This window comes from Ursus americanus, chromosome 25, assembly GCF_024610735.1.
Source record: "Ursus americanus isolate L20-20 chromosome 25, mUrsAme1.1.p, whole genome shotgun sequence".
NCBI lineage: Eukaryota > Metazoa > Chordata > Mammalia > Carnivora > Ursidae > Ursus > Ursus americanus.
Genome location: NC_142151.1, coordinates 21,723,484 through 21,750,116, shown reverse-complemented (window position 1 = coordinate 21,750,116; position 26,633 = coordinate 21,723,484). Strand labels below are relative to the sequence as shown.

The following is a 26,633-nucleotide window of genomic DNA, read 5'->3' as shown; positions in this document are numbered from 1 at the left end:
CTCATCTATGGAACATAAGAACTAGGAAGATCGGTAGGAGAAGAAAGGGATAAAGAAAGAGGGGGTAATCAGAAGGGGGGTTGAAGTATGAGAGACTATGGACTCTGAGAAACAAACTGAGGGCTTCAGAGGGGAGGTGGTGGGGGAATGGGATAGGCTGGTGATGGGTAGTAAGGAGGGCACGTACTGCATGGTGCACTGGGTGTTGTACGCAACTAATGAATCATCGAACTTTACATCAAAAACCAGGGATGTACTGTATGGTGACTAACACAATATAATAAAAAAATATTATTATAATTAAAAAAAAGTTTTTCCTCTGTGTAAAGCTTTGGTGAGCTGTTACTGTGCCTAGGATAGTGTGCACGTAGGCCCTTGAGAAATATTTATTGAAATGAAATTCTTGTGTAGGGCCAGCAGTTGACTAGATGGAGAAGTAGCACACAAATATTAACGGAAAAAAAAGAAATGGCTCCCTCCACGCCTGGCTTTTAGTTCAAGAGCTTTTAAAACTTTTGTTATAGTATATGACTATAATAGTTAAATTTTACAATTGTGAAGATAGAGGTAGGCAAATCACTGCTTTATCATGTGTCCCCAAACCCATGGAATCTCAGTATTTTATGGCTTGAACAAGTCAGTGAATTGTGCTAGAAGGAGGAAAGGGATGAAAGAAGAAGGGAAGGAACACCATACCAAGAGCTCAAGGAGATGTACGTACAGCATCTCATATAATCTCATATAATCCTGTGATATTAGCCCTTTTTAGAGACAAGAAGTGGAACACTGAAGGGTCGGACTGCCTGCCCTATAGTCCCACAGTCCTACAACCTGGAAGTTAGGAGGTAGGAGGCATGTGGCTTTTTTTTTTTTTTTTAAGACTTATTTGTTTGAGAGAGAGAGCGTGCACAAGTGGAGGGAGGGGCAGAGGGAGAGTGAGAAGGAGAAAAATCTAAAGCTGACTCCCTGCTGAGCACAGAGTCTGACACTGGGTTTAGATCCCACTACCCTGAGATCATGACCTGAGCCAAAATCAAGAGCCCATTGCCCAACCTACTGAGCCACCCAGGCACCCCTGGAGACGCCTAGTTTTATGTTGCTGCTGCTACTGCTGCCTCTTCCCAGATATGGTGCTTCTGTGCCTAGATTCTTGCCTGGAAGCCTGGGATTGCCATTCAGTCTGGTTCAAGAAATCTCTCTCTCTCTCTCTTTTTTTTTTTTTAGGATTCATTTATTTTGGGCCCAGGAAGAGGGAGAGAATCATTTTCTTAAATTATTTTATATTTTTTATTTTTTTTAAGATTTTATTTATTTATTTGACGGAGAGAGAGACAGCCAGTGAAAGAGAGAACACAAGCAGGGGGAGTGGGAGAGGAAGAAGCAGGCTCCCAGCGAAGGAGCCTGATGTGGGGCTCGATCCCAGAACATTGGGATCATGCCCTGAGCCAAAGGCAGAGGCTTAATGACTGAGCCACCCAGGAACCCCAGGAGAGAATCCTCAAGTAGACTCCCTGCTGAGGATGGAGCCCAACACTAGGCTCAGTCTCATGACCCTGAAATCATGACCTGAGCTGAAACCAAGAGTCCAACATTTAACCAGCTGAGCCACCCAGGTGCCCCCAAGAACTCTAACAACAATGGGGTGGGGTTTAAGTTGGCTTTTACAAGACAAACTAAATATTATTATTATTACTTTATTTTGTTATTTTTTTGAGGGGGGGCAGAGGGAGAGGGAGAATCCCAAGTAGGTGCCACACCCAGAGCAGAGGCCAATATGGGGCTTGATCTCACACCATTGAGATCATGACCTGAGCCAAAATCAAGAGTCCTATGCTTGACTGACTGAGCCACCCAGGTGCCCCAAGGCAAACTAAATATTAGTTGAGCATGAATGAGCCCACACTTTTTAAATAAACTATGTACAAATAGATATGCAAATAAACGTGTATAACTCACTAAGCTCAGATCGGGCTTTTGTCTACACTGTGAACCAGATCTATCCTTGTTAAGGTTACGAAGTGACCTCCATGTTGCTAAATCCAGGGGGCAATTTTCAGTTGTTATTTTACTTTATTTATTAATCTATTTATTATTGCAAACCTATTGAATTTGCTACAATTTTTTCCCCTTCTTTTTTGAGACACTTTTTTTTTTTTAACTTATCTTCCAGGACACCACACTTGCATTTTTTTGTTTGTTTGTTTGTTTGTTTTTTGTTTGTTTGTTTGTTTTTCTACCATTTTATTGGCCACTCCTTAGACTCCTTGGTGTCCTAACTTCTTGTTGGAGTGTCCAAGGATTCAGGTCTTTGACCTCTTCTCTTGTCTATCTACTTCCATTCACCATCTAGTCTCCTAACTTTAGTTATCTGCTGTATGCTGATCACTCCCAGCTTTCTCCAGGAAAGACCAGTTCACTGACTGTATTCTCATATTTCAGTTGCCTCCTTGACACTGTCATTTAAATGCCTAAAGGAGACATCACACATGACATATTTAAAATTGAACTCCAAATCATTTCCCCCCAAACCTGCTCCTCTGTAATCTATACCTCAGTAAATGGCAGGTCCATCTTTACAGCTATTTTAGCCAAAACCCTTGGCATTATTAATTCCTCTTTTTCTCTTATTCTGTTTCCATTACATCGCAAATCCTGTCAGCCCTTCCTCCAAAATATCTCCAGACTCTTCTCACTTCTCACCATCCCCAGTGCCCTCACCCTCCTCCAAGCCACCAGAATCTCTAGTCCACTGCTGCAGGGGACTCCTGACTGGTCCCTTTCTTTCTACCCATGACATCTTATAGCCTGTTCACACAGAAGCAGAGTGGTTGTTCCAAAATATGGCGTAACGTTACTCCTTTGCTCACCCTACTTTGACTTGATGTTCATCTTCGAACAAAACCCGAAGTCTTTCTCATACCCTTCAAGGCCCTAAGAATTTGTTCTCTAACCTCTCCACCAGTCAACTCTCTGACTTCCTCTTTTACTTCTGAGTCCCCTGCTTCCTCATTTCCAGACACAATGGGGTCTTTGCTCTTCCTTTTGTACCCCAGGAATGTTTCTTCCTCAAGGTCAGCAACAACAGTTCCCCCTGGATGTCTATAATGCTCACCACCTCATTTTCAAGGATTTGCTCATATGTCTCCCTTGAGGTCTTCCCCAACTACCCTGTTTGAATTGCAGTCCTTCAAAAGCCATTTCCTGATTGTCTCATGCCAATGATTTGTTTCTCTCCACAGCCCATATCACCATTTGACATATTGGTTTGGGTTTTTTTTTTAAGATTTTATTTATTTATTTGACAGAGACAGCCAGAGAGAGAGGGAGCACAAGCAGGGGGAGTGGGAGAGGAAGAAGCAGGCTCCCAGCAGAGGAGCCTGATGTGGGGCTCGATCCTGAGCCGAAGGCAGACACTTAACGACTGAGCCACCCAGGCGCCCCTGATATATTATTCATTTCACTCATTTGCCTTTACTTACTATGTCTACCCACGAGAATGTAAGCTCCATAGGAACAGGGTTTATTACTTATGTCCCTGTTACCCAGAACAGTGCCTAGAACATAGTAGGCACTCAGTAAATGCTTGTGGAATAAATGAATAGCTAATTTGAGCATATATACTTAAATCTACATCTAACATATTATAGATCTAACCAATGTATTTTTTTGCATTTTTATTTTATTTTTATATATATTTTTTCTTTTTTTAATTTAAGTTCAGTTAATATATGATGTATTATTTGTTTCAGGGGTACAGGTCTGTGATTCATCAGTCTTATATAATACCCAGTGCTCATTATAACACATACCCTCCCCAATGTCCATCACCCTGTTACCCCACCCCTACCCCCTCCGCTCCAGCCACCCTCAGTTTGTTTCCTAAGATTAAGACTCTCTTATGGTTTGTCTCCCTCTCTGGTTTCGTCTTGTTTCATTTTTTCCTCTCTTCGCCTATGATCCTTTGCCTTGTTTCGGTAGATCTAATCAATGTGTTTCTAATGTTGACTTCAAACCCTCCTTAGGACTGACTGAGGAAAATGCCACATATCACCCTGGATCAATCTGGATGGGTTAGAGTGCTGGCCTGTGTGTGTTCTTCTTCTCTGTGTCCTGCTCTGGAGTTCACTGGACTGTTCTCTGTTGCAGTCATGCAGGGAATTCTTAATTATCTGCTGGCAAATGCTTAGACTTTACAGTTTAAGTACTGTATCTTTATCAACTATATTTTTATAGCATTGGGTGTTTCTTTTACCTACTAGAAATAGAGGAAGTAGAATTTTTTCTTTCTTTCTTTCTTTTTTTTTTTTGAGATTTTATTTATTTATTCGACGGAGATAGAGACAGCCAGCGAGAGAGGGAACACAGCAGAGGGAGTGGGAGAGGAAGAAGCAGGCTCATAGCGGAGGAGCCTGATGTGGGGCTCGATCCCAGAACGCCGGGATCACGCCCTGAGCCGAAGGCAGACGCTTAACCGCTGTGCCACCCAGGCGCCCCGAATTTTTTCTTGTGCTGCATTAAGTGCCGACCTCAGCTACGAATGATCACACAGACTCTTGGAATTTTATTTTTCTGGTTTAATTACTTTGTGCCTATGTGAAGCCTTTATAGCATATATTCATGTATTCCATTTGTTCTTCTGGTATAATCCATATTGGCTTCAAATTCATGCAGGATGGCCTACTTAATATCAGAATAGTTATTTTATGTACCAGTTCTGTAGATGTAAGTTCTTCCCCCAGAGAACTGCAACCAATAGGCATTGTTTTGGCAAGCAGGAGATCCTGTAGCTGGTCGTTCTTGCTGACCCAGCTAAAAGACACGGAATGACGCATTTCACTTCCAGGGGCTATTGCTAGGTTTTGATAGTCCCTCGTACTATAAATAGCACTTCAGGGAGCACTCAGGTACACTGAACATTTTCTTTGCAGTCCAGTTCAATGTTTGCAGAAAGAAAGTCACATGCTGTCTGGTTTGCACAAGTCACTTGCCCCTCAGCACCTCCCAAGTTCTAGACAGACCCACCCAGAGTGTACATTTTCTCATAAACACAGCATTTGCTTTCAGCATACTTTGTGCCTTTGTTTATACTGCTTTCTCTGCCTGGCAAAATCCTATTCATCCTTTAAGATTCATCTCGAGTGAGAAAGCTTTCTCTTGAGTTGGCTTGGCAGAAATTTGCCCTTTTCCTCCTGTGTCGGATTCTCCACAGCACATAGAGCATACGTCTTCTACAATAATTTCAGCATTACGTTAGAGTCTGTTAGATAAGTTTCTGTGTTCACAGTCCCCTACATCGCAAACTGTGAGTCCTGAGACCTGTGACTAGATTCTATATCTTTTTGTATTTATCCCTGACAATTAGCATAGGAAACACTCAGCCACTGTTTGTTGAGTGAACCTGTATGAATGAATGAAATTGCATTCAGATAGGGAGAGAGAATTCATTTAAGCTTGTTCCCAGTTTAATGCCTTTAAAACTAATCCTATGTTTAGTATGGATTTTTCTCTTTTCGAAAGCAGCCAGTCTCTACTATGTACATGGTCACTTTGATACAAAATATGTTATATTTAAATATACTTCAGGGCATTAATTTTTTTATTTTTAAAAATTTTTTTTAGTTTCAAAGGCACAGGCTAGTTTATTCCTTACAAACTTCTTGGCATCTTTCTTTCTCCATGCTCTTTTGGTCTGCCCAGACTTCAATCAAATTCCTCCAACGGGTCTGCTGTAAACAATGATTTTGTGAGCGGTTGTGTGTTCTCTGCAGTGAAAACCCGCCTTGTTTTCTGTTGCTAGGCAACCCCATTCCAGCTGCCCTTGAAGAAATGCGCGGTGGTGGGAAATGGTGGGATTCTGAAGAAGAGTGGCTGTGGCCGTCAAATAGATGAAGCAAATTTTGTCATGCGGTAAGAGAGAGCACCCACAGCGCGGCCTCCGCCTTCTCTCCTTTCCCCCACTCCTTCCAAAAGCCCTGGGGCCTTTCAAAGCTAGTCACTTGTGATTAATCAATTGTAACTGCTCTTTAGCTTCCCTTCAGGTTCATATACAAGTGAATGTAGGAGAGGGCCAGGGAGCAAGGGAACGTGCCCCAAGAAAGCACAAAGCCAAGAAGGGAAGGGCTCAGAGGTCTTGGGGAGACCCAAAAGTAGAAACACTTAGATTTTGCTTTAGATTATATAGTCAGGTGATAAAAACTTCAAAGATTGTCTGTAAATAAACATTTTCATTTACTCATTTCACTCTACACCCTTTTCATCTTTGTTTTTCACAAAGGCATTTCTGAGTAGCCACTGGGATTTGAAGACGGATCTGATCTGTGTATGGCTGGGACAACTGGAAGGAAGGAGGGGACATAACTTTCAAACAGCGAGGAAATTTGGTTAAGGGACTGAGCAGAGTGGTGACATGTATGTCCCTTGGAGGGGAACATAGGAGGCTTCTGCAGGGGTGTGTAAAAAACTGTTAACGATGTGTCCAGCCAGGGGTAGAGACCATCCATCCACCTGTGGTGGCACCAGCCTGCACCGTTGGATGATTTTGACCAGAAGTGAAGACAGCAAGTGATTGGATTGACATGGGTTTGGGATTGTCCGGGTGAGAGGGAGGAAAGAGGGGGAGTGACAACACGGAGGTTCCTGGTTAGAGAAAGTGTGAGGTGACATACCTTGAAGTCTGGGCTGGATAGGAGGTGGCTCTGAGAGGCATGAACAAGAGAGGAAGGGTGCCAAATGGGGCCCAAGGGCAGGTCATTCAGAGCCCAGAGGCAGTGGGTGGTGGCAAAGATAAGAGAGAGGTGGAATAATAGAACTAACGTCAAAGAGTGGCCCACCAGAGTATATGATTTCAGAACGCAGTTTGTCTGGGGGATGATCAGATGTGTGGCAGAAAAAGAAGACATTTGTAGCTGTGGAAGCAAGGAACTTTGAAGCTATAGTGTGGAGATTCTTTCAGTTGGTCCCCAGAGTCTCACTGACATGGGAATGACCGTGACGCAGGTGCCAAAAGCTCCAGGGCCGGGAAGGCTAAGCCCTGCAGTTCCACAGACAGAAGAAAGCTGAGCCAAGGAAGGGGGGCTGTGGCATGGGATTTGGATTTTGTGAGCATTTTTAAGGATAAATAGAGAATATCTAGAAGTAGTCAAAGGTGGTTAAGAGAACACTAACCCACCTGTGAGCTCTGAGCTCAGTGGTGTAAGGGAAGCTGAAGACCCTAGTTGAGAGTGTTTTGGGGGGAAGTCATGTACATGGGAGAGAGCCAAGTTCCTGCTCAGAGAACGAGAGTTGGGCTCCTTCAAAGACTTTTTATCTTACGTGAAGCCTGGGGCAGAGTGGGGAGGTCTTTCTATATCTCTCTTTCCCTCATGGAGGTGCCCTGGATAATTTTTCCCGGATAGGAATGTGTTTTTCTCTCCATTGCAATTTTTTATTATTATTATTATTATTATTATTATTATTATTATTATTATTATTACTATGTCTATCTTTCCCTCATGGAGGTGCCCTGGGTAATTTTTCCCGTATGGGAATGTGTTTTTCTCTTCATTGCAATTATTATTATTATTATTTTTGCAATATATACAAACAGTAGGAAAATGTAGGAAATAAAAACGTAGTTCTCTTAAGTCAATATGACATCTGTCTGTTGAGCTCCTACTAGGTGTTGCGTTAGCTGGATCTAGAAATGGTATGTTAAACAATTCTGTCTTGTATGTAGAACCTGGAGATGCGCTAGTGCTCTTATAGAGGTCATTCAGAGACAGATGGTGAGGGGTCAGGGACCTTCTGAGAAGTGGTGTGTGGAGTGAGCCCTGTCTCCATTTCACTCTGGGCACAGGCAGAGCCTTTCCAAGGCTCTAATGTGGGAAAGATGCCAGTGCTGCCACAGTGCACGGAGATGAGGTTGGGGAGGTATTTCGGCTACAGGAGGGGCCACAATCACCTGGAGAGTTCAGGTAGATGAGAAGAGCAAAGACCCTGGGCCAAATCCAAGCACCCACTCCAAAATACTGGCATTAGGTAGAGGCTGAGGAGCCAGCAGAGAACACAGAGGGGAACAGGATAAACTCTTGCCACAAACTAGCTCTGTGACCTACAGCATGTCATTTTACCCTTACTGGGGCTCAGCATATGAGGGTGTGGGAGCAGACAATTCCTCAAGCCTTTCCATTGTGAAAACTCCTTCTATATAACTACATAATTGTAACACTTCGTGTAGTCTAGTTTATATTTGCAGCTTGCTCTCAAGTATGTTTATTTGCTCTTTCCAAAAACTATGTAAGGAACAAGGAGAAGTGGTTATTATACTCACAGATTCAGGGAATTCAAGTGATTTCAAGAGGTCTTAATACAGTCTGGTGGGAGGCAGTACAATAAATGTATTTTTATATTATTCCTAAGTGTGTATATATGTATATATATATTTAGGGAGATGCATTTTTTAAACTTAACATGTTGAAGACTAGGCCTAAGCATTTTTTCGGGGTTATCTATATTTATTTATTGCAAATAAACAAGACTAAGTTTGCATTATATACAATCAGCATTGCTATATTCGAATTCAGAATTAATGAATATTTGTGGTTAGGGCGCACAGCACAGTAGTAAGCATAATGTTCATAGAATACTGGAGAGGTGAAGATTTAGAATTCAAAGAACTAGACCTATCTGTGCATGCATTTCAAGAATAACACCATTTTCTTTTTTTTTTTAAATTAAACTATAATTGACATGTAACATTATATTAGTTTCAGGTGTACAACATCATGATTTGATGTTTGTATACACTGAAATGATTACCACAGTAAGTCTCATTTCCCTGTTACCATATAAGTTATGTAATATGCAATAGAGTATTGTTGACTATAGTCACATGCTATATGTTACCCCATGACTTATTTATTTTATGACTGGAGTTTTGTATTTCCTGACTTTCTTTACTCTCATTCCCACCCCCGTCCCTTCTGGCAACCACCAATCTGTGCTCTCCATCTACGAATTTTGTTTTGTTCTGTTTGTTTTGTGTTTTAGATTCCACATATAAGTGACATCACACAGTATTTGTCTCTGTGATTTATTTCACTTACTATAATTCCCTCAGAGTCCATCTTTGTTGTGGCAAATGGTGAAATTTCATTCTTTTTTATGACCAAGTAGTATTCCATTGCATATATACCTCATCTTCTTTATCCATTCATCCATTGATGGACACTCTATGTCTTTTGATTGGAGAATTTAGTCCACGTATGTTTAAAGTAATTATAGATAGGTATGTACTTTTGCCATTTAGTTCATTGTTTTCTGGCTGTTTTGTAGTTGTTCCTTGTTTCTTCTTTCGCTTTCTTCCTTTATGGTTTGATGTCTTTCTTCAGTGTTATGTTTAGATTCCATTCTCATTATTTTTTTGTGTATCTACTATAGGTCTTTGCTTTGTGGTTACCATGAGGCTTACATGTCTCAGCCTATATAAACACAATAGTCTATTTTAAGTTGATAGCAAGTTAAGTTTGAACACATACCAAAATCCTACGTTTTTACTCCCCATCCATGTTTTGTTTTTGATGTCATGTTTTACATCCTTTTATGTTGTGTATCCTCTAACTAATTACTGTAATTATAGTTATTTTTTACTATTTTTATATTTTAACCTTCGTGCTAACTTTGTAAATGATTAGTCCATTACCTTCATTATATGTTTTCCTTTACCAATGACATTTTTACATTTATGTATTTTCATGTTACTGATAAGTGCCCTTTCCCTTCAGCTTAAAGAAGTCCCTTTAACATTTCTTGTAAGGCCAGATTAGTGGTGGTCCTTTAGTTTTCCCTTGTCTGGAAAACTCTCTATCTCTCCTTCAACTGAATGAAAACCTTGCCAGATAGAGTCTTCTTGATAGGCAGTTTTTTGCTTTTAGCCCTTTGAATATATCATGCCACTTTCTTCTGATCTGCAGGTTTCTGTTGAAAATGTGCATGTGGTCTTACAGGGGTTCCCTTATATGTAACATGTTGTTTTTCTCTTGCTGCTTTAAGATTCCATCTTTAACTTTTGACATTTTAATTATAATGTGTTCTGGTGTGGGTCTCATTAGGTGGGATTCCTAAATCTGAATGTTTCCTCCTTCCCTAGGTTAGGGAAGTTTTCAGCTATTGTTTGTTCAAATAAGTTTTCTTTCCCTTTCTCTTCTTCTTCTGGTTCCCCTATTATGCAAATGTTGATCTGCTTGATATTGTCCCAGAGGTTCCTTGAGCTATCTTCACTTTAAAGTTGTGGGGTTTTTTTCCTTCTTCCTGATGCTCTGTTTCGGTGAGTTCCACTGTCCTGTCTTCCAGGTCACTGATCCTTCCTTCTGTTTCATCTAGCCTGCTGTTGAACACCGTTAGTTTATTTTTCAGGTCCGTTATTGTATTCTTCAGCTCTGTGACTTCCGTTTGGTACTTTCTATATTTTATATCTCTGTTGAAGTTCTTTCTGTATTCGTCCACTCTCAGATTGGTGAGCATCTTTGTGGTCATCCCTTCGAACTCTTTCAGGTAAATTACTTATCTCCATTTCATTAAGGTTTTTTCTGGGGTTTTATCTTGTTCTTTCTATTGAAGCATATACCTCTTCTTCATTTTGCTTGACTCTCTGTGTCTGTTTCTTTGTATTATGTCAAACAGCTGTGTCTCCCAGTCTTGAAGGAATGGTCACTGGAGGATGGGGGTGTGTTTAAGCCTGCTTTCTGCATCTGACCTGGGAGTGACTATTTCTCTAATTGTTTCAGACCTGTGGGCTCCAGATGCACAAGTTCCCCTTGGCCCAGAAACAGGTGTTTAAGGGGCATCCCTTGTGTGTTCTGAATGCACCTGCTGGCTTTGGCGGCTCGGATCCACAGAAGATGGCCAGACTGGGGCATGCCCTTCCACAAGCTTTGGCAAGGCAGACGAGTGCTGGGATACTGGCACATACACCTGCTGAGTTTGGCATTTTACGTATTTTAAAGGGGGGAATGGGAGCACCATTCCAGGGCAAGCAGCACCAGCAAGGTAGGAGAGTGCAAAAATGACACGCACTGGCACCTCCATCCTTGGAGAGAGTTCCAGCAGACCCCTGTCCTTCTGGCAGATGCTTTAAGATTAGCCGATGAATGTCCGTCACATATGGTCTAGGTGCTTTTCAGCCTACTGTTTTTGCACTGGTATGCGGGGTATTGAGCCTGGGCATGAGCCCTTTAAAATGGGAGTTCTCCATTTCTTACAGTCTTCTAGCTACAAGCCATGCTGGTTTTCAAAGCCAGGTGCTTTGGTGCCCACCTCTCTGGTGCAGGTCCCAAGGGTTGGGGTACATGATGTGGGGATCAAATACCTTGCCCCTTAGGGATATGCTCTGTATTCGTGAGATCCCTCCCACTTGTGGATTGCCATGACAGGAGTGGGGTTTTTGACAAGACCAGCTCTCTGCCTCTCCTACCTTTCTGGATTTGGCCCTTTTATCTTTTGTTGTGGAGTTGCTGTGAAGTTTATTTTCAGGTCTTTTCCAGGGAGAATTATTCTATAGGTAGCTGTGGATTTGGTGTACCAATGGGAGGAGGTCAGTTCAGGGTCTTCCTATGCCACCATCTTGAATCCCTGCAAAGCATAGGGCCATTTTCATAACATATTTGAATTTTTTAAAAGCCTCATTTATGGTTTACAATATGGGGGAGTGTTATAAATTGTTTATAAATTATTCTTATTTGACCACTTATGGATCTACTTATAAATGGTTACTTCATACACATTTTTTGGGTGCCTTGAGAAAATTGAGGTAGTATTACACATTCAAAATTGAACATTTAGTGAGTGCCTATGATTAGAGAGCATGTAGTATGTCTGATCTTAGACTATAGGGTGCGTGGAGAGTTACAGTGAGAGAACAAATCCAAAAATAGCCTTACCTGCACACAGCGATATACCATATTACAGTTCAAAATGTTTTTCAGTATTAGGATATAACAGTATTATAATTTCTTTTGCTTAGACATTTTCAAGTACACTCTTATCTTTTTTAAAGATTTTATTTACTTAGAGAGAGAGAGAGAATATGAGTGATGGGGGGCGGGGCAGGGATCATGACCTGAGCCAAAGGTAAATGCTTAACTGACTGAGCCACCCAGGTGCTCCTCAAGTACATTTTCTAATGCTAAACATCCGTTTCTTGTTTTTCAAAGTAAACATTTGCTCTATAATCCAAAATAGCACTTTAAAAAATAATAGTTTGAATACAATTTATCTGGAAGATCTGCAAGACAGAGAGACCATGATTGTATCTTGGAGGTGATTTGGGTGGCTCAGGGATACAAGTGAGGGCAACATTGTTTTGGTGCCGTGGAATTATGCTCAACTGTGTGTTTTGCATACTTAAATATGTATAACACTTCTAAAGTTTTTATTTAAATTCCAGTTAGTTAACACGCAGCGTAATACTAGTTTTATGTGTACAGTATAGCGATTCAACACTTCTACAAACACCCAGTGATCATCACAACAGGTTCACCCCTCAGTCCCCATCACCTATTCAACCCATCCCCCACCTGCCTCCCCTCTGATAACTACCAGTTTGTTCTCTATAGTTAAGAGTCTGTTCCTGGTTTGCCACTCTCTCTCTCTCTGTCTCTCTCTTTTTTTCCCTTCGCGCATTTGTTTTGTCTTCATATATTCCATATATGAGTGAAATCATATTGTATTTCTCTTTCTCTGACTGAGATATATACCCTGAGAGTGTGTATATATCTCTTCTTTATCCATTCATCAATCGATGGACACTTGGGCTGCTTTGCTATTTTAGCTATTATAAATAATGCTACTATAAACATCAGGGTGCATGTATCCCTTTGAATTTGTGTTTTTGTATTCTTTGGGTAAATACCTAGTATAGCAATTGCCGGGTCGTAGAGTAGTTCTATTTTTAACTTTTTTTTTTTTCAAAATTTAAAAAAAAGATTTTATTTACTTATTTGACAGAGAGAGACAGCTCAAGCAGGGGGAGCAGTAGAGGGAGAGGGAGAAGCAGACTCCCCGCTGAGCAGGGAGCTTGATGCAGGACTTGATCCCAGGCCCCTGGGATCATGACCTGAGCTAAAGGCAGATGCTTAATCAACTGAGCCACCCAGATGCCCCTATTTTTAACTTTTTAAGGAACCTCCATACTCTTTTCCAGAGTGGCTGCACCAGTTTGTATTCCTACGAACAGTGCAAAAGGGTTCCCCTTTCTCCACATCCTCGCCAATACCTGTTGTTTCTTGTATCGTTGATTTTAGTCATTATGACAGGTGTGAGGTGATATCTCATTGTAGCTTTGATTTGTAGTTCCCTGATGATGAATGATATGCATAACATTTAAAAAGTAATTTTATGATTTTTTTCTATTTAAAGATGCCTCTTCACCAAGCCCATTCCCCAGCCACCTCTATGCCCTAATTCAAAGAATATTCATCTTTCATCAGTTCTGTGATCACATCTTTTAGGATCATGAGCACAGTTACTAGGACACGTTAGCCATTTATATCTGTTAATTGTGCCAATGAGCGATAATGCAACGTTTGAAACACTTTTACACAATTATACCTTATTAGAAACAATTTGTATTAAATGTGCCTTTTATGTAAATCTATGTAATTATCAATTTAGGAATTGAGGAGCTAAAATTACAGTGTGTTTTTTCTAAGAAAAGAGCTACAAGGAAGTGTCACAGACATTTGCACTTGAAGAACGTAAGACAGATATTTACACCAAAGTGCGGTGTCATTATTTTCCGGAAATGCATTTGTAAAATATTATCTTAATTGTTTTAAGCATTTCCTTGTGTTGTAGGATTTGACAATCAGTATCCAGAAGATTTTCTTGAGCTTTTACTGCATGATAGAAGGTATGAAGGAACCCAGACATATGAGCCATGAATCAACCTACAAAGAACACACAGAAAAACAAAGTACTTATTCATTAAAACTGACATGTTCCATTAATGACAAAACAGGTTGACTGCATTCTCCAGCAGTATTCAGAGGTTATAGTTTCGATACAATGTGTTTGATTCTCATTGTTATGAAGGACCATCAAGATCAAAGCATCCTTAAGACATAAATGCTCAGGGGCACCTGGGTGGCTCAGTCGTTAAGCATCTGCCTTTGGCCCAGGGCATGATCCCAGGGTCCTGGGATCGAGCCCCACATCAGGCTCCCTGCTACACTTTCCCCCTGCTTGTGTTCCCTCTTTCGCTGGCTATCTCTGTCTGTCAAATAAATAAATAAAATCTCTAAAAAAAAAAAAAAAAAAGCATCTGCCTTCAGCTCAGGTCATGATCCTAGGGGCCTGGGATGGAGCCTGCATAGGGCTTCCTGCTCGGCAGGGAGTCTGCTTCTCCTCTCTCACTCTTTCTCTCCCCCTCCCCATCACTCATTCTTTGTCTCTCAAATAAATAAATGAAATCTTAAAAAAAAAAAAGACATAAATGCTCAAATTTTAGCTTATGTTTTATCCTGGAAGTCACCTTCATCTTTGCAAAGATCAGTTAAATCACAAGACCATAGTCAGCACCCCTGCCAGATGAGCCTGATTGGTAATGCTGAAGCTCACTCCCTCACAAGGATCCTCAGAAACCACACGGGATATGGTGTGACCACCAGACTGTAGACACCTCAAGAGGAGGCCCTGTGACTTGGCTTCCCCCCCTACAATGACCACTGTGTTTTTTTCAGTGGGCACTCAGCAAAAGTCACCAACTGGCTGACTGAGTAATCTATGGGTAGCTGCCTGAAGGGCCAGCACCTCTTTACTATAGAGCAGATGAAAGGAAGATTCCAAATTAACTGAGACAAGTTCTGCCCAAGATGCCCTGATATGGTAAGAGTCACAGGACAAATACAAGACAACATCAAGGAACTTGAGCTGATCAGCTGAGTGGGTGTGTGGACAATTCCATGTCCTGGGGAAATTTGTAGGGTGAATTTAATAGTTGAGGGAATGGCAGAGACCTTAATGTTTATATCTCTTTACCTACAAATAAATGATGTTTTAGTTTGTTGATGTAGTCAAGAGTTAGAGATGCTCTGATGTGTGGTAAGAGTCAAGTTAGAGCTAGGGGTGGAGAGGAGAAATTAGAACAGAGTAATAAAAGAAAACCCAGTGGAAACTATAGACTCATGTATGGTCTTCAGAAAAAGTATATATTTAATTATAAATATATTTCTGATACATGGTATTTTTGAGTTTTTACTGTGTGCGATGTATCAAGGTAGGGACTTTTTATACATTTCTTACTGTAATCCTTACAACAACCTCATTAGAGAGGAAAAGTCATTACCCTTATTTTGTGTAATGAGGAAACTAAGGCCAGGGAGATGAATTAACTTGCCTAAATTTTCACTGGCAGAAAGTCATGGGATTTGGATTTGTAGTTGCCATATTTTCCATTGTAAACATTCATAAGACATTGTGGCCAAGGAAAGCAATCAGGGCTGGGGTGGTGTGTGTGTGTGTGTGTGTGTGTGAGAGAGAGAGAGAGAGAGAGGAGTTATTTTTGTCACCAGGAAAACATCACCTGTATTCTTTCCCTTGGCTGAACTGGGGCAGTGGAGAATCAATGCATTTCTTTAGATAACAAATCACTGTTTCACCAGTAGTCAACCCATATATTGGTCGTGTACACAGAAGTTGGACATGCATTGATTTAGGTGGCAGAGTTTGCTCTGAATGTACTATTATAATTTAGAGTTTGGGAAAAGAAAGGAAACCACAAGCAAATACAATTCTTCCCTGTGTCTTGAGTTTTCTGGGTATACAGAGAACACTGCAAACCCTGTGTCCTTAGTGTACCACACCCTCCTGAGCTCTAGTTTCAAGCCTAATACTGCCTGTCCTACCACCTCAAAAATATTTTGAATGGAATAAATTCATCCTAGTTAATGTCTCTTTTTTAATAGATCATTTAACTCTCTAGTGGACATTTTCTTCTAAAACAGGACTCATTTTTATGACTGCATTTTGAAGATGCTTATAGTTAGTCATCTACTGACTGTTAAAAGGGAGAGGTGATAAAAATGATTATTTGTGAATTGAGCTAGATCTAGTAAAATTCCTATTCGTCATGGTAACTGACTTGATTTAAAAGTTGGTAAATCATTCTAAAATGTTTTGTTTTTCTAGATGCAATCTTCCTCCTTTGTCAAATGAATACACAAAAGATGTTGGATCCAGAAGTCATTTAGTGACAGCTAACCCCAGCATAATTCGGCAAAGGTAAGAGTTTATGACTTCTGTTTGTGAGGAACTAAAGAGGAAGGCCTTTGAAGTATTTAACATCTTAAGGCAGTGAACATAATTCAGTTTGAGAAACAAAGAAGAAAACCATCTGGACAGGCAGGAAGGACGAAGGAGGGAATTGTAAATAAACTAAGCAGGATTATGGGAATCTAAACACTATTTTATGCTTCTTCTGGGATTCTGTTTCGTGCCTTTAGAGATGGTAGAAATAACATGAAAACCCATTGTTTTACTCAAAGAAGCAATGCAATTGCCTGCTTACTCATTTCTACTGCTTTCTAAGTTGTTGGCTTTAGTCCCAACTCATTGATTGGCATTGATTGGTGAACTGAGTTAATATTAGCTTTGTTAAAGAATAAAAACAAGAAATGACCCATCTACTGCATATGTATGCATGAAAATGGCAAAATTGTCAGAATATACAGGAATATATAATCATATGATGATATTACATTACATTATATTGCATTCAATCAGATTTGGGAAAGCAGATGGAAAATTCTTGCTCCCAAATCAATTCTGGAGATCTTAGACAGCTGCTGTGGAAGCGTTTGGGGGTTGGTCTCCAGTTGACAAAGCCCATCAGTAAACTATCGGTTGTTTCTTCAAGGATTGCTCACTGTAGAGAATGACTCAATCTCTGTGAAAAGAGAAGTCAAACGTTGCCTTACACACTCCTGCATAGCTAGCAATTAGGACTGAAATACCCAAATGTTGTGGGCTCAGGCACTTGTCATCTAAGGGAGTCTTCTCCAAGTGACCAGCACACGTGTGTCACTTTATAAGCAAAGCTGTACTGCTTGTTTGGGTTCACAAGGAAGCATTCACACATAATAGATGTTTAGAAATACAACCAAACGGCTTTTTAATTTTGACAGATATTGTGAAATCACCTCGTCAAAATGTACTATTTACTTACTCTTTTGTAAAGGATAAGACTTCCTGTTTCCCAATACTAAAAACAACATTATATACTATTAATCTTTTAAATTTTTGGCAATTTGTTGGGTGAGAGATGATATATATTATTTTTTACCTCATATGGATTTTTTTTCTGAATACAGCAAGGGTGGGGTGAATATTGACTGTTAGTATTTTCTCTGTGAATTGCCTGCTTGTATTTTTTGCTCATTTTGTGCTATTTTGTTTTTAAAAAATATTTTCCTATTGGTTTATAGGAACTGTTTATATTATAGATATGTTTGCTGCATATGTAGCAAATATTTTCTTCTAGCCTATCATTGATCTTTTAACTTATGTCCTTTCAAAATTTAATGTTTTATGCAATGAAATTTGTTAGTCTTTTCCTTTATGGCTTCTTTTAAAAAACAAATCTTTCTTTGGATGATCTTCCTTACCCACATCCCTTCCGTTGAAAAAAATTTTGTCCTGTATTTTTCTATACATTTGTAGTTTCATTTTTCATGTTTAAGAAATTTAACCTAGGGGCGCCAGGGTGGCTCAGTTGGTTGAGCGTCCAGCTCTTGCTTTTGGCGCAGGTCATGATCTCAGGGTCGTGAGATCGAGCCCAACATCGGGCTCTATGCTCAGCATGGAGTCTGCTTGAGATTCTCTCTCTCCCTCTGCCCCACCCCCTGCTTACACACACACCCCCCTCAAAATAAATAAATCTTTTTAAAAAAGTATTCTAAAAATCCATCATTATTTCCTTGATCATGTTTAAGTTATTTAATTTTTTGGCATAAGCTTAAATTGTCACTGAGTATGTACTTTCAGTGTATTCTATATTGTGCATATGCTTTAAATATATATTGCCAAAATCTCAAAAGTGCAGATTTAGCTCTTTGGATGTTACAAGTCCTCAGTGTTCTTTGTCAAAGTAATTCATAAGTCAAGCTTTCTGTCAGAAAAAGGCTGACCACCTTCTAATTCAAGTAAGTGTTAAAACCTAACCCATATAATCATCTTACTTCTGAATTCTCATTATTCAACTTGTAAGGAAAGTATGGGAGTTGCTTTAGTTTATCCCCTAGATAAAAGAGGTATAACCTCTTTGTATTTCTTATAAGGATCTTTTTGCTTTTTCTCAAGGGACACTCCCTCAGACACTGTATCTTGGAAATGTTTTTTTGCTGGCCTGAGTGTTTTTACACTCTGGGACAATGCGTCATTGTAACATTTGGGTGGTAGGAGGTATGCCTTTTGTGAAGTGGAGGAGGGAAGATTATGGAAGTAGAGTCAGGAAAAGAGATAGTTGCCTAGACTGTTAGATTAGGCTTGAGCAAGTAAGTTTTAGAAAAGTATGTAAGTGAAAGTTGAGGATTTGGAAGTTTTGCGGGGAGAGGGAGATAACAATGGAAGCTTCATAAGGACAATGTTGCCAAGGTGCTCATTCAGCAATACTTTTTGAAATCTGCTCTAGGACAGGGAATAATACTAACTGGAATGAGGCACGACTGCAGTTCACACCCTGAGGCTGCTCACCGTCAGCAGACATTTCCATGGTCCTATTGAACAGTCTGTACAAGGGCCCTAGGGGTTCCCTGAGCAGCTTCTGAAATTTATATACAAATTTCATATATGTGCATGTATTTTTTTTTTATCAGATTTTCCATAGGTTCCATTACTCACAAATGTTGAAAATTTACCGGCCGAGCCTGAGTCATTCTACAGTAGCATGATGTAAAAATAGAGAGTTCTCAAAGCTTGCTTTAAAAGAGTTTTTCAGTAGAGTTGAAAACTCAATTAGCCATTTGCGCATAACAGGAGTTCAGTATATATTGGAGCAAATGATTGTTAAAGACAGAAACTGAAACTTAGTTGATTGTTCTGTTATGACATTAAGACTTCATTTTCAAACTTTGAAACTCCAACCTGGGACATGATTATTTGCTGCCACTAAGCAAAGAGCAGCAGGGTTCTGAGTGTGTACGTGTTTCCATGTAAGCATTTTAGAGGTGATAGTATAGATGTGAGTGGCTTGGGGTCAAGAATCTTTCATCTGTGTTCCTGAGACCCCAGCGTGTTGTTTGGCATACAGGACATGCAGACTAAATGCTTGTGGAATGAATGAATAAGTGAATAAATATATTTTAAAATCTCCTTTAACGCAAATTTTACAAACCAAATTTGCATGATGTAGTTTGAATAGTCTTATAAAAGGAGTCTTTTTTTTTGGTGTCAGTTAAAATATTTATGGTCTTAAGATGAGGAGATGAGCTTTTTAGTAACAGATATTTCCAAATAGTATTAGTGGGAGACTTAGCTGGGAAGACTTATTTACTCTTTTTTTTTTACGTTGACATGAATTAGGACACAAAAAAGTTTTTAGAACAGGTGGATTTTGTGAATCAATAGTGGAGTTAACATTTTAAAATTTGTAAATGCATAACATTTAATTCATTAGGAGGACTTGCTATGGGAACCCAGTATTTATGTTAAGTTCTTAATATCGAATATGTTGGGTAATCTCTTCACATACAATTGGAACAGACTTCATCCAATGATTACTGTCTCTGATTTTGCTAAACGCAACTGGGACTGTAGTTATATTAGCAGGGAGAACAATCATTTATTTTATTTATGTACTTTAAAAAATAATTTGAGAATTGAGGAAAATAACTTTGGTCTAAAGAGTATTATAGCAGTTTCTCTTTAAAATTCTATATGACTCACATCTCAGACTGTGTTCCTAAACTTCCGTATCTCTTCTGCCGGATGACTCCCTTTTTCTTCTCTCTCCAAACTCAGAGCAGCTTATCAGTGTTTGCATCAAGGCTTAGCAGTCACTGATAGCCGTTCAGTCTAACGTCTGTCATGATCTAAGAGAATTAAAAAGCAGATACTAAAACTGGAACTAGAGAGAGCAAGTAGAAGATAGGGAAAAGATGCCTCCAAAAAGGTACAGATCTTCATGAATTTGTGTCTGAGAGACAACATTACGTAGTGGTAAGGAACACAAGTTTGGCTTTAAACAGATATGTGTTCAAATTCTGGTGCTGGTACGTGTGCTTCTACTTAACTGGCTATGTAACGTTAGTTGCTTAACCTCCCATCTGTCAAGTGAGAATAAAATCGTCTTGAGGATTGCTGAGAGATATAAATGAGACAGTATAACTGTGTCCAGTAGAAGCTGTTCTGATTGATATCCAGCATGGCTACTCAAGGGGCTCTCCATTTGGAATACATTTTGTTCTTGGATAAAACATATTTTCAGATGTATTATTGGGCTCATCAAATTTAAGGACTCTCCAAGGGTATCCACACACTTCTCCCCCAAACTAAAAAAACCCACAAAACAGAAAATCAGGGAACTAAAGCCAACCATGAGATATAAAACTCTGATCTCAATGCTAAGAGCTGGAGACCAAGCCCAGGACCTACCATACTATTGTGTGTCCCCTGTTAAGCCCTGATAAGGGACCTAATGTGGTCCTATGTCATTAACAGCCCCTGGTTTCCAACAAAAGCACAAATTTCTTCTGGAGGAAAACTCTCAGAATTCCCATATATCACTTTCAAACAAATAATAAGCTCATAAGCAAACACTGAAATGCACACAAGCCATTCAGAGTCCTCAGAGACAAAAAGCAAATGAAAAATTACAAATATAAATACCTGAGAATGTACTAGAATTGTCAGATGCAGTATATAACTAAGTATGAAATCTTTATAGAAAAAAATAAATAAGTCAATAAGAGAATATCAAAATTAACTAGGTAACCTTGAACAGGAATGAAGTACAACTTTTAGAAATGAAAAATATGATTGTTGAAATCAGATTAGATACAGCTGAAGGAGAACTGGTGAGCTGGAATAGAGGATATAGAAAATATGGAGGCAAGATAACAAACATGGAGCATAGAATGAGAAGGATTACATTAAAATAGAATTGTGGAATTATAAAATAGAGGTTAAGGTTGAGACTTTTTAGAATTAAATAATAACATAATCTGTAAGTACAGGAAAAACGAAGCATCCAACATTGTCAACTAAATTTTAAAAAATGAAGGGCGGGAAATCAGAGGGGGGAACGAACCATGAGAGACTATGGACTCCAGGAAACAAACTGAGGGTTTCAGAGGGAAGGAGGGTGGTGGGATGGATTAACCCAGTGATGGGTATTAAGGAGGGCATGTGTTGCGATGAGCACTGGGTGTTATACGAAAACAATGGATTGTGGAACACTACATCAAAAACTAATGAAGTACTGTATGGTGACAAACATAACATAAAAAAGAATAAATAAATAAACATATGCCTTGCAAAAAAAATTAAAAATAAAGAAAATAAACATTTGTTATTGGAAAAAATTAAATGAGATAAAATACATTATTATTTTGATAGATGTTGAAGTGTAATTGGAAAAAATACTTCTTATTTTATTTTGTACTTAAAAAAAAATAGAATAAAAAATGCAAACCTAGACCATTTTAGTAAAACTAAACTAAAGGTAGTAAGAAGCTGTAAAAAGCAGCCAGATAGAAAAGACATGACCTGCAAAAGAATGATAATTAATTAAAAAGCAGACTTCCTCCAACAGTAAAAATGGAAGTCAGAATGCAGTGGAAAAGTACCTTCAAAGTACTGAGAGAAGAAATGATCAGCATAGAGAGGTGTACTCAGCAAATCACTTTTCAAAATAAAAAACATTTTCTGAAAAACAGACATGAAGAGTATTTACCACCGATAGATGTTCACTGAAAGAAATTCTAAAAAATATATCTCAGGAAAAAAGAATGTTACTTCAGGAGGAAAAGCTGGGACGCGAAGAATTTGGTAAGCATATAAACAAATCCAGACATACCTCATGTGCGTAAAATAATAATACATTATCTTTACATATGATTTTGATTTGTAGTGTTGAAACAAAAGGCACAGCTAAAGTACTGGAAGATAATATCACATGAATTGGGAGGGGGAGATCAGCGTTGAAGTGTTTTAAAACTCTTGTTTCAGTTATTCATTGCACAGTAATGCGTCACTCTTCATGACTTAAACAACAACAATCGTTTCAGTGTGTTTCACAGTTTTTGTGGGTCAGGAGTTCAGGAAGAACGAGGCTGAGCAGATCTGGCTCATGACCTCTCACCCAGTGGCTGGAGTTGAAATGGCAAAGGATTGGAGCAGCGAGGCTCTCTCTCTTTCTCCATGTAGTCCTAGGGCCCTCCATGGGGTCTCTCCTCGTGGACTAGTCTGGGGTCCCTCACAGATGGACTGTTTACATGGTAGCTGGCTTCCCCCAAAGCTAGTAGCTGAAGAGAACACATTGGAAGTGCCTGGCATTTTTATAACCTCACGTCAGAAGTGACTTCATGCTTTCCTCATATTCAGTATCAGTTCCATCATATTCCTTTGGTTGAAGCAATCACACAGGCCCACCAGGTTCAAGGAGGAAAAGTCCTTGTGTAGACCCACCTCTTGTAAGAGGAGTATCAAAGTCACATTGTTGGAAGAGGACAGGAGATATGGTCGTGATCATCTCTAGAAAATACAATCTGCCACGATCTGCCCTCAGGCCAAACAATTCATATCCCCAAACTTTCAGAATAAACTCAGCTCCTCTCTGAAGATCCCCCAAGACTTACCCCATGACAGCATTGACTTAAAGTCCCAGGATCTTAACAACAAAAACCCATAAAGTTGAAAGAAGTAGCAACTACAACAGAAACCCAGAAAAGCATAACCTAAAACGAAAAATACAACAGAGGGGATTAAAAAAAAACAATGTTGATTTTTTGAAATGTCTGAGTGGATTATTTGAAAAGGTGCTAAATAAAAAGTATTTTAGGGGTGCCTGGGTGGCTCAGTTGTTAAGTGTCTGCCTTCAGCTCAGGTCATGATCTCAGCATTCTGGGATCAAGCCCCGCATCGGGCTCCCCACTCGGCGGGAGGCCTGCTTCTCCCTCTCCTGCTACCCCTGCTTGTGTTCCCTCTCTCGCTGCCTCTCTCTGTGTCAAATAAATAAAATCTTTAAAAAAAAAATTTTAAATAGGCTTCTCATTATTTTTCTACAAACCTGTTCTAAAAACAAAGAAAAAAACTCCTAGTGTATACAAATATATGTATCATGTTATGGATAATTTGAAAACAGTGACACTCTTTAAACATATAAAAATACATCCGTGGTTTTGTAACTTACTATATGTCTGTTGATGGAATTGTATGCAAAGATACTTTGAAATAAGGTTCATGAATAATTTTAATAAATGGTAAAATGCTCATGTTATAGTATTCAGTGAAAAAATAAGCATATAAATGTGTATGCTTCAACTATAAATAAAAATTATATGCACAGAAAACCTCTAAGAAATAAATCAACAGTTTCCAAATATGCTGCACAATTTTATAATAGGAAAAAAAATCATTTAAAAAGCAGCTTTGTTATTTGATATTTTCTCCTAATAAGAACTCATTATGACAGTACATAGAGGGGCAGTGAATTAGAGGGGCAGACCACCTGAATAAAGCCCCAATTGTGTGTGTGTGTGTGTGTGTGTGTGTGTGTGTGTGTGTGTGTGTGTGTTCCTGTCCCTCTGGATCTAAGTGAGATTAGCTTAGACCTCACATTTTGTGTACTGAATTTAGGAAGAATGTTCTCTGATGTTTCTGGTGACACCATCCTGGGAGCAGTAGAGGTGAGTGTGGTACCAAGAACCCAGCTTCTGACACAGAATAGTTATTACATCAAGTGGCCATTTATTTCCTTCCTTTAATCCCTCCTCCGTCATCTTCTAATCCTTAGCATTAAATACCAGGTCAGAGCAAATGTTGCTCTGAAAGCATTGGTCATAATTAGTAAATAGCTATGGGAGTAGCCTAATTCTCCTGGTAATTTCATGCAGGTCCATTGAGAATGGGTTGCATCCCAGTGATAAAACATTAGGGTGTGGACTCAGAAAGAGTACCAGTTTAGGAATCGTTACACAGGATTTATATAGACCCCACAGTACCAAAAATTTTACCGGCTTCTCCTCAACCTTCTTTTTATATGTTCTTCAGTTGTATAGTTTTCATAATCATCAGAATGTCAGTGAGTTTCAATTAGCGTGGAAGGAAAGGAAAAAGTGAAGGCGGATTTCTGGAAACCAGTAGGATAGCATTGGCTGTGTGATCTCAGATAAGTTACTCAACCACTCTCTGCATATAGCATGGCAGGAAAAATGTTGTTAACAGTTGGCACCAGAATTTTGTTTAGCAAGTGTGCTGTCTGTATGGAACTCTTTCTTGCTGATTTCGGGGAGTTAGGGAGCGACTCGGGTCATGGTGTTGTATCCAGAGTTGAATGCTAGTAGTAGAAAAGTATAGAACCACTGGGATGAGCCAAAAGAGAGGAGATAAGGAATAAAGAAGGGCTAGAGAAGGAAGGGTGGTGAAGGAGCAGGAGAGAAATCTTTGGGAACCTTAGGCAGGTTGGCTAGAAAAGAACTTGAAATGTCTAACATCAGTTGTAAATGGTTTTCCAGAAACTGTGTGTTCTGATATTATTTCCCCATGACCTCCCTCTCACCTTCTCTTACTCTTCAGATTTCTAATATATCCAGGCATTTTTATATCTGATATCTGTGTGTGCGTGTGTGCGTGCGCGCGTGTGTGTGTGTGTATAAATGGTGGAGGGACTGTTTCATCTGGGATCAATATGGCCTGTGCTCTAAATAATGCCACTTAGGGGCAGAGAGGGCCTTGAAAATGTAATTCTACTAGGAATATATGGATTGAAATCCTGGCAAGTGCTACACTTGTACTGACGGCCCGCCCCTTTGGAATGTGGAGACACCCTCTCGACTCACAAAGATATTTTGTTAGAGCCAAGACATTTGTGCCCCAGCTTAACTGTGGGAGGCAACCTTAAATGTAAAGTCTGAAACTGGCTAATTATCTTACAAACTCCATATGTGCTAAGAGCTTCTTTGGGCAAGATGGTGGGGGTCCATCTGTGAACACTTCCATTTCATGGAGTTCATTATGTATGTAATGATTTCAGATTGTTCAGCTATTAATGAATTTTACTAATTATCCTCCCAAAAAAGGTAAGATGGTAGTAATTGTTAATATGTATATGAATATTTCTTTAGTCTTTGTGAAAATTACTGTTAAATTTATATATATATATTTTTTTAAGATTTTATTTATTTATTTGGCAGAGAGAGAGACAGCCAGCGAGAGAGAGAACACAGGCAGGGGGAGTGGAAGAGGAAGAACCAGGCTCCCAGCAAGGAGCCTGATGTGGGGCTTGATCCCAGGACCCTGGGATCATGCCCTGAGCCGAAGGCAGACGCTTAATGACTGAGCCACCCAGGCGCCCCATAAATTTATATTTGTAATTAATTTTACTGGAGCTTACGAACCATGTGGATTAAATAGAATGGTTTTAGAAATTACTAATTGTAATTGTATTTGATTATATATTGGTTAAAATAATGTTATATATTCTTATTGAAAAATGCTTTTCAACTTGAATTATAAGAACATGTCTCTAGAAGTTTACTAAATTGCTTTAATTTATTTAATAGAGGGATTTTTTTTTTAATCAGAGTTTTGGTGTTTGGCTGATCTATAAATCATGATATGCATTTTGGCTTACATTTCCATTATTAGCTCTCATATCCAGATCTGTGTGTGACACAGCGATACACACCTGCACACATAGCAACAACCAAGAAGGAGAGCATCTTAAAAATCAGAGATGTGGTGTAAATGATGGACAAGGGCAGAATATAAATTGATAGGACAGATGGCATCTTTGATAAATTACTATTGCAAGTACTAGTGCAGGGAAAGGCAGGAGGCAGGAATGCCCACAAAATAAAATAATGTATTTTATTGATTATGAGATGTACCATTTTTTATATTTTAGTATCTGTGAGACTGAGCTGCCTTTTATAGCCTCTGTTGAGAGGGTAGAAACTGAGGCGTAGTTGACGCTGCCTGAGCGAGGAGGACCTGGGTCAGAGCTGCTCCTGTCCTGTCATCTTCGTTGATGTTTGGGCATCATTAGTACTGCACGTATTGAGTTTGATTGGCACTTAAAATACCCTGAAAAAATGGACTATCTATTGGGTATTTAAAAAGACATGGAAACAACAGCGGGGTGGCCAACTTGTTTATAAGCAAACGATTATTTCAGGGAAACGATGGAAGCAATTCTATATTTTCTTGTAAAGCAGCAGAGTAAGAGGGAAGAAAATTACCCACAAATAGGTGCAGCTGTATCAGAAGTGGTTGCTGAGCTGGATGCAGATGATTCTCTATATCACATGCCAAAGGGTGCAAGCGAAAGCAGAAAAAAAAACCTCTCAGTTCCTCTGAATGGATGGAGGAGGTCAAAACAAGTAGAGGATACCGCAGGACGATCCCTAGCACTGTTGTAAAAACACCAAGTCCTACTGTCTTTG

At 39.4% G+C, this 26,633-nt stretch overlaps 1 protein-coding gene across 1 annotated transcript in view; it reads left to right on the top strand.

Moving 5' to 3' along the window:
• ST8SIA1 (ST8 alpha-N-acetyl-neuraminide alpha-2,8-sialyltransferase 1) overlaps window positions 1-26,633 on the top strand; it is a 150,180-nt gene that overhangs the window by 81,166 nt on the left and 42,381 nt on the right. The window contains exons 3-4 of the mRNA XM_045811846.2: window positions 5,798-5,907; window positions 16,162-16,254. Of these exons, the coding sequence (XP_045667802.1) occupies window positions 5,798-5,907; window positions 16,162-16,254 (203 nt within the window). The remainder of the gene's footprint in view (window positions 1-5,797; window positions 5,908-16,161; window positions 16,255-26,633) is intronic.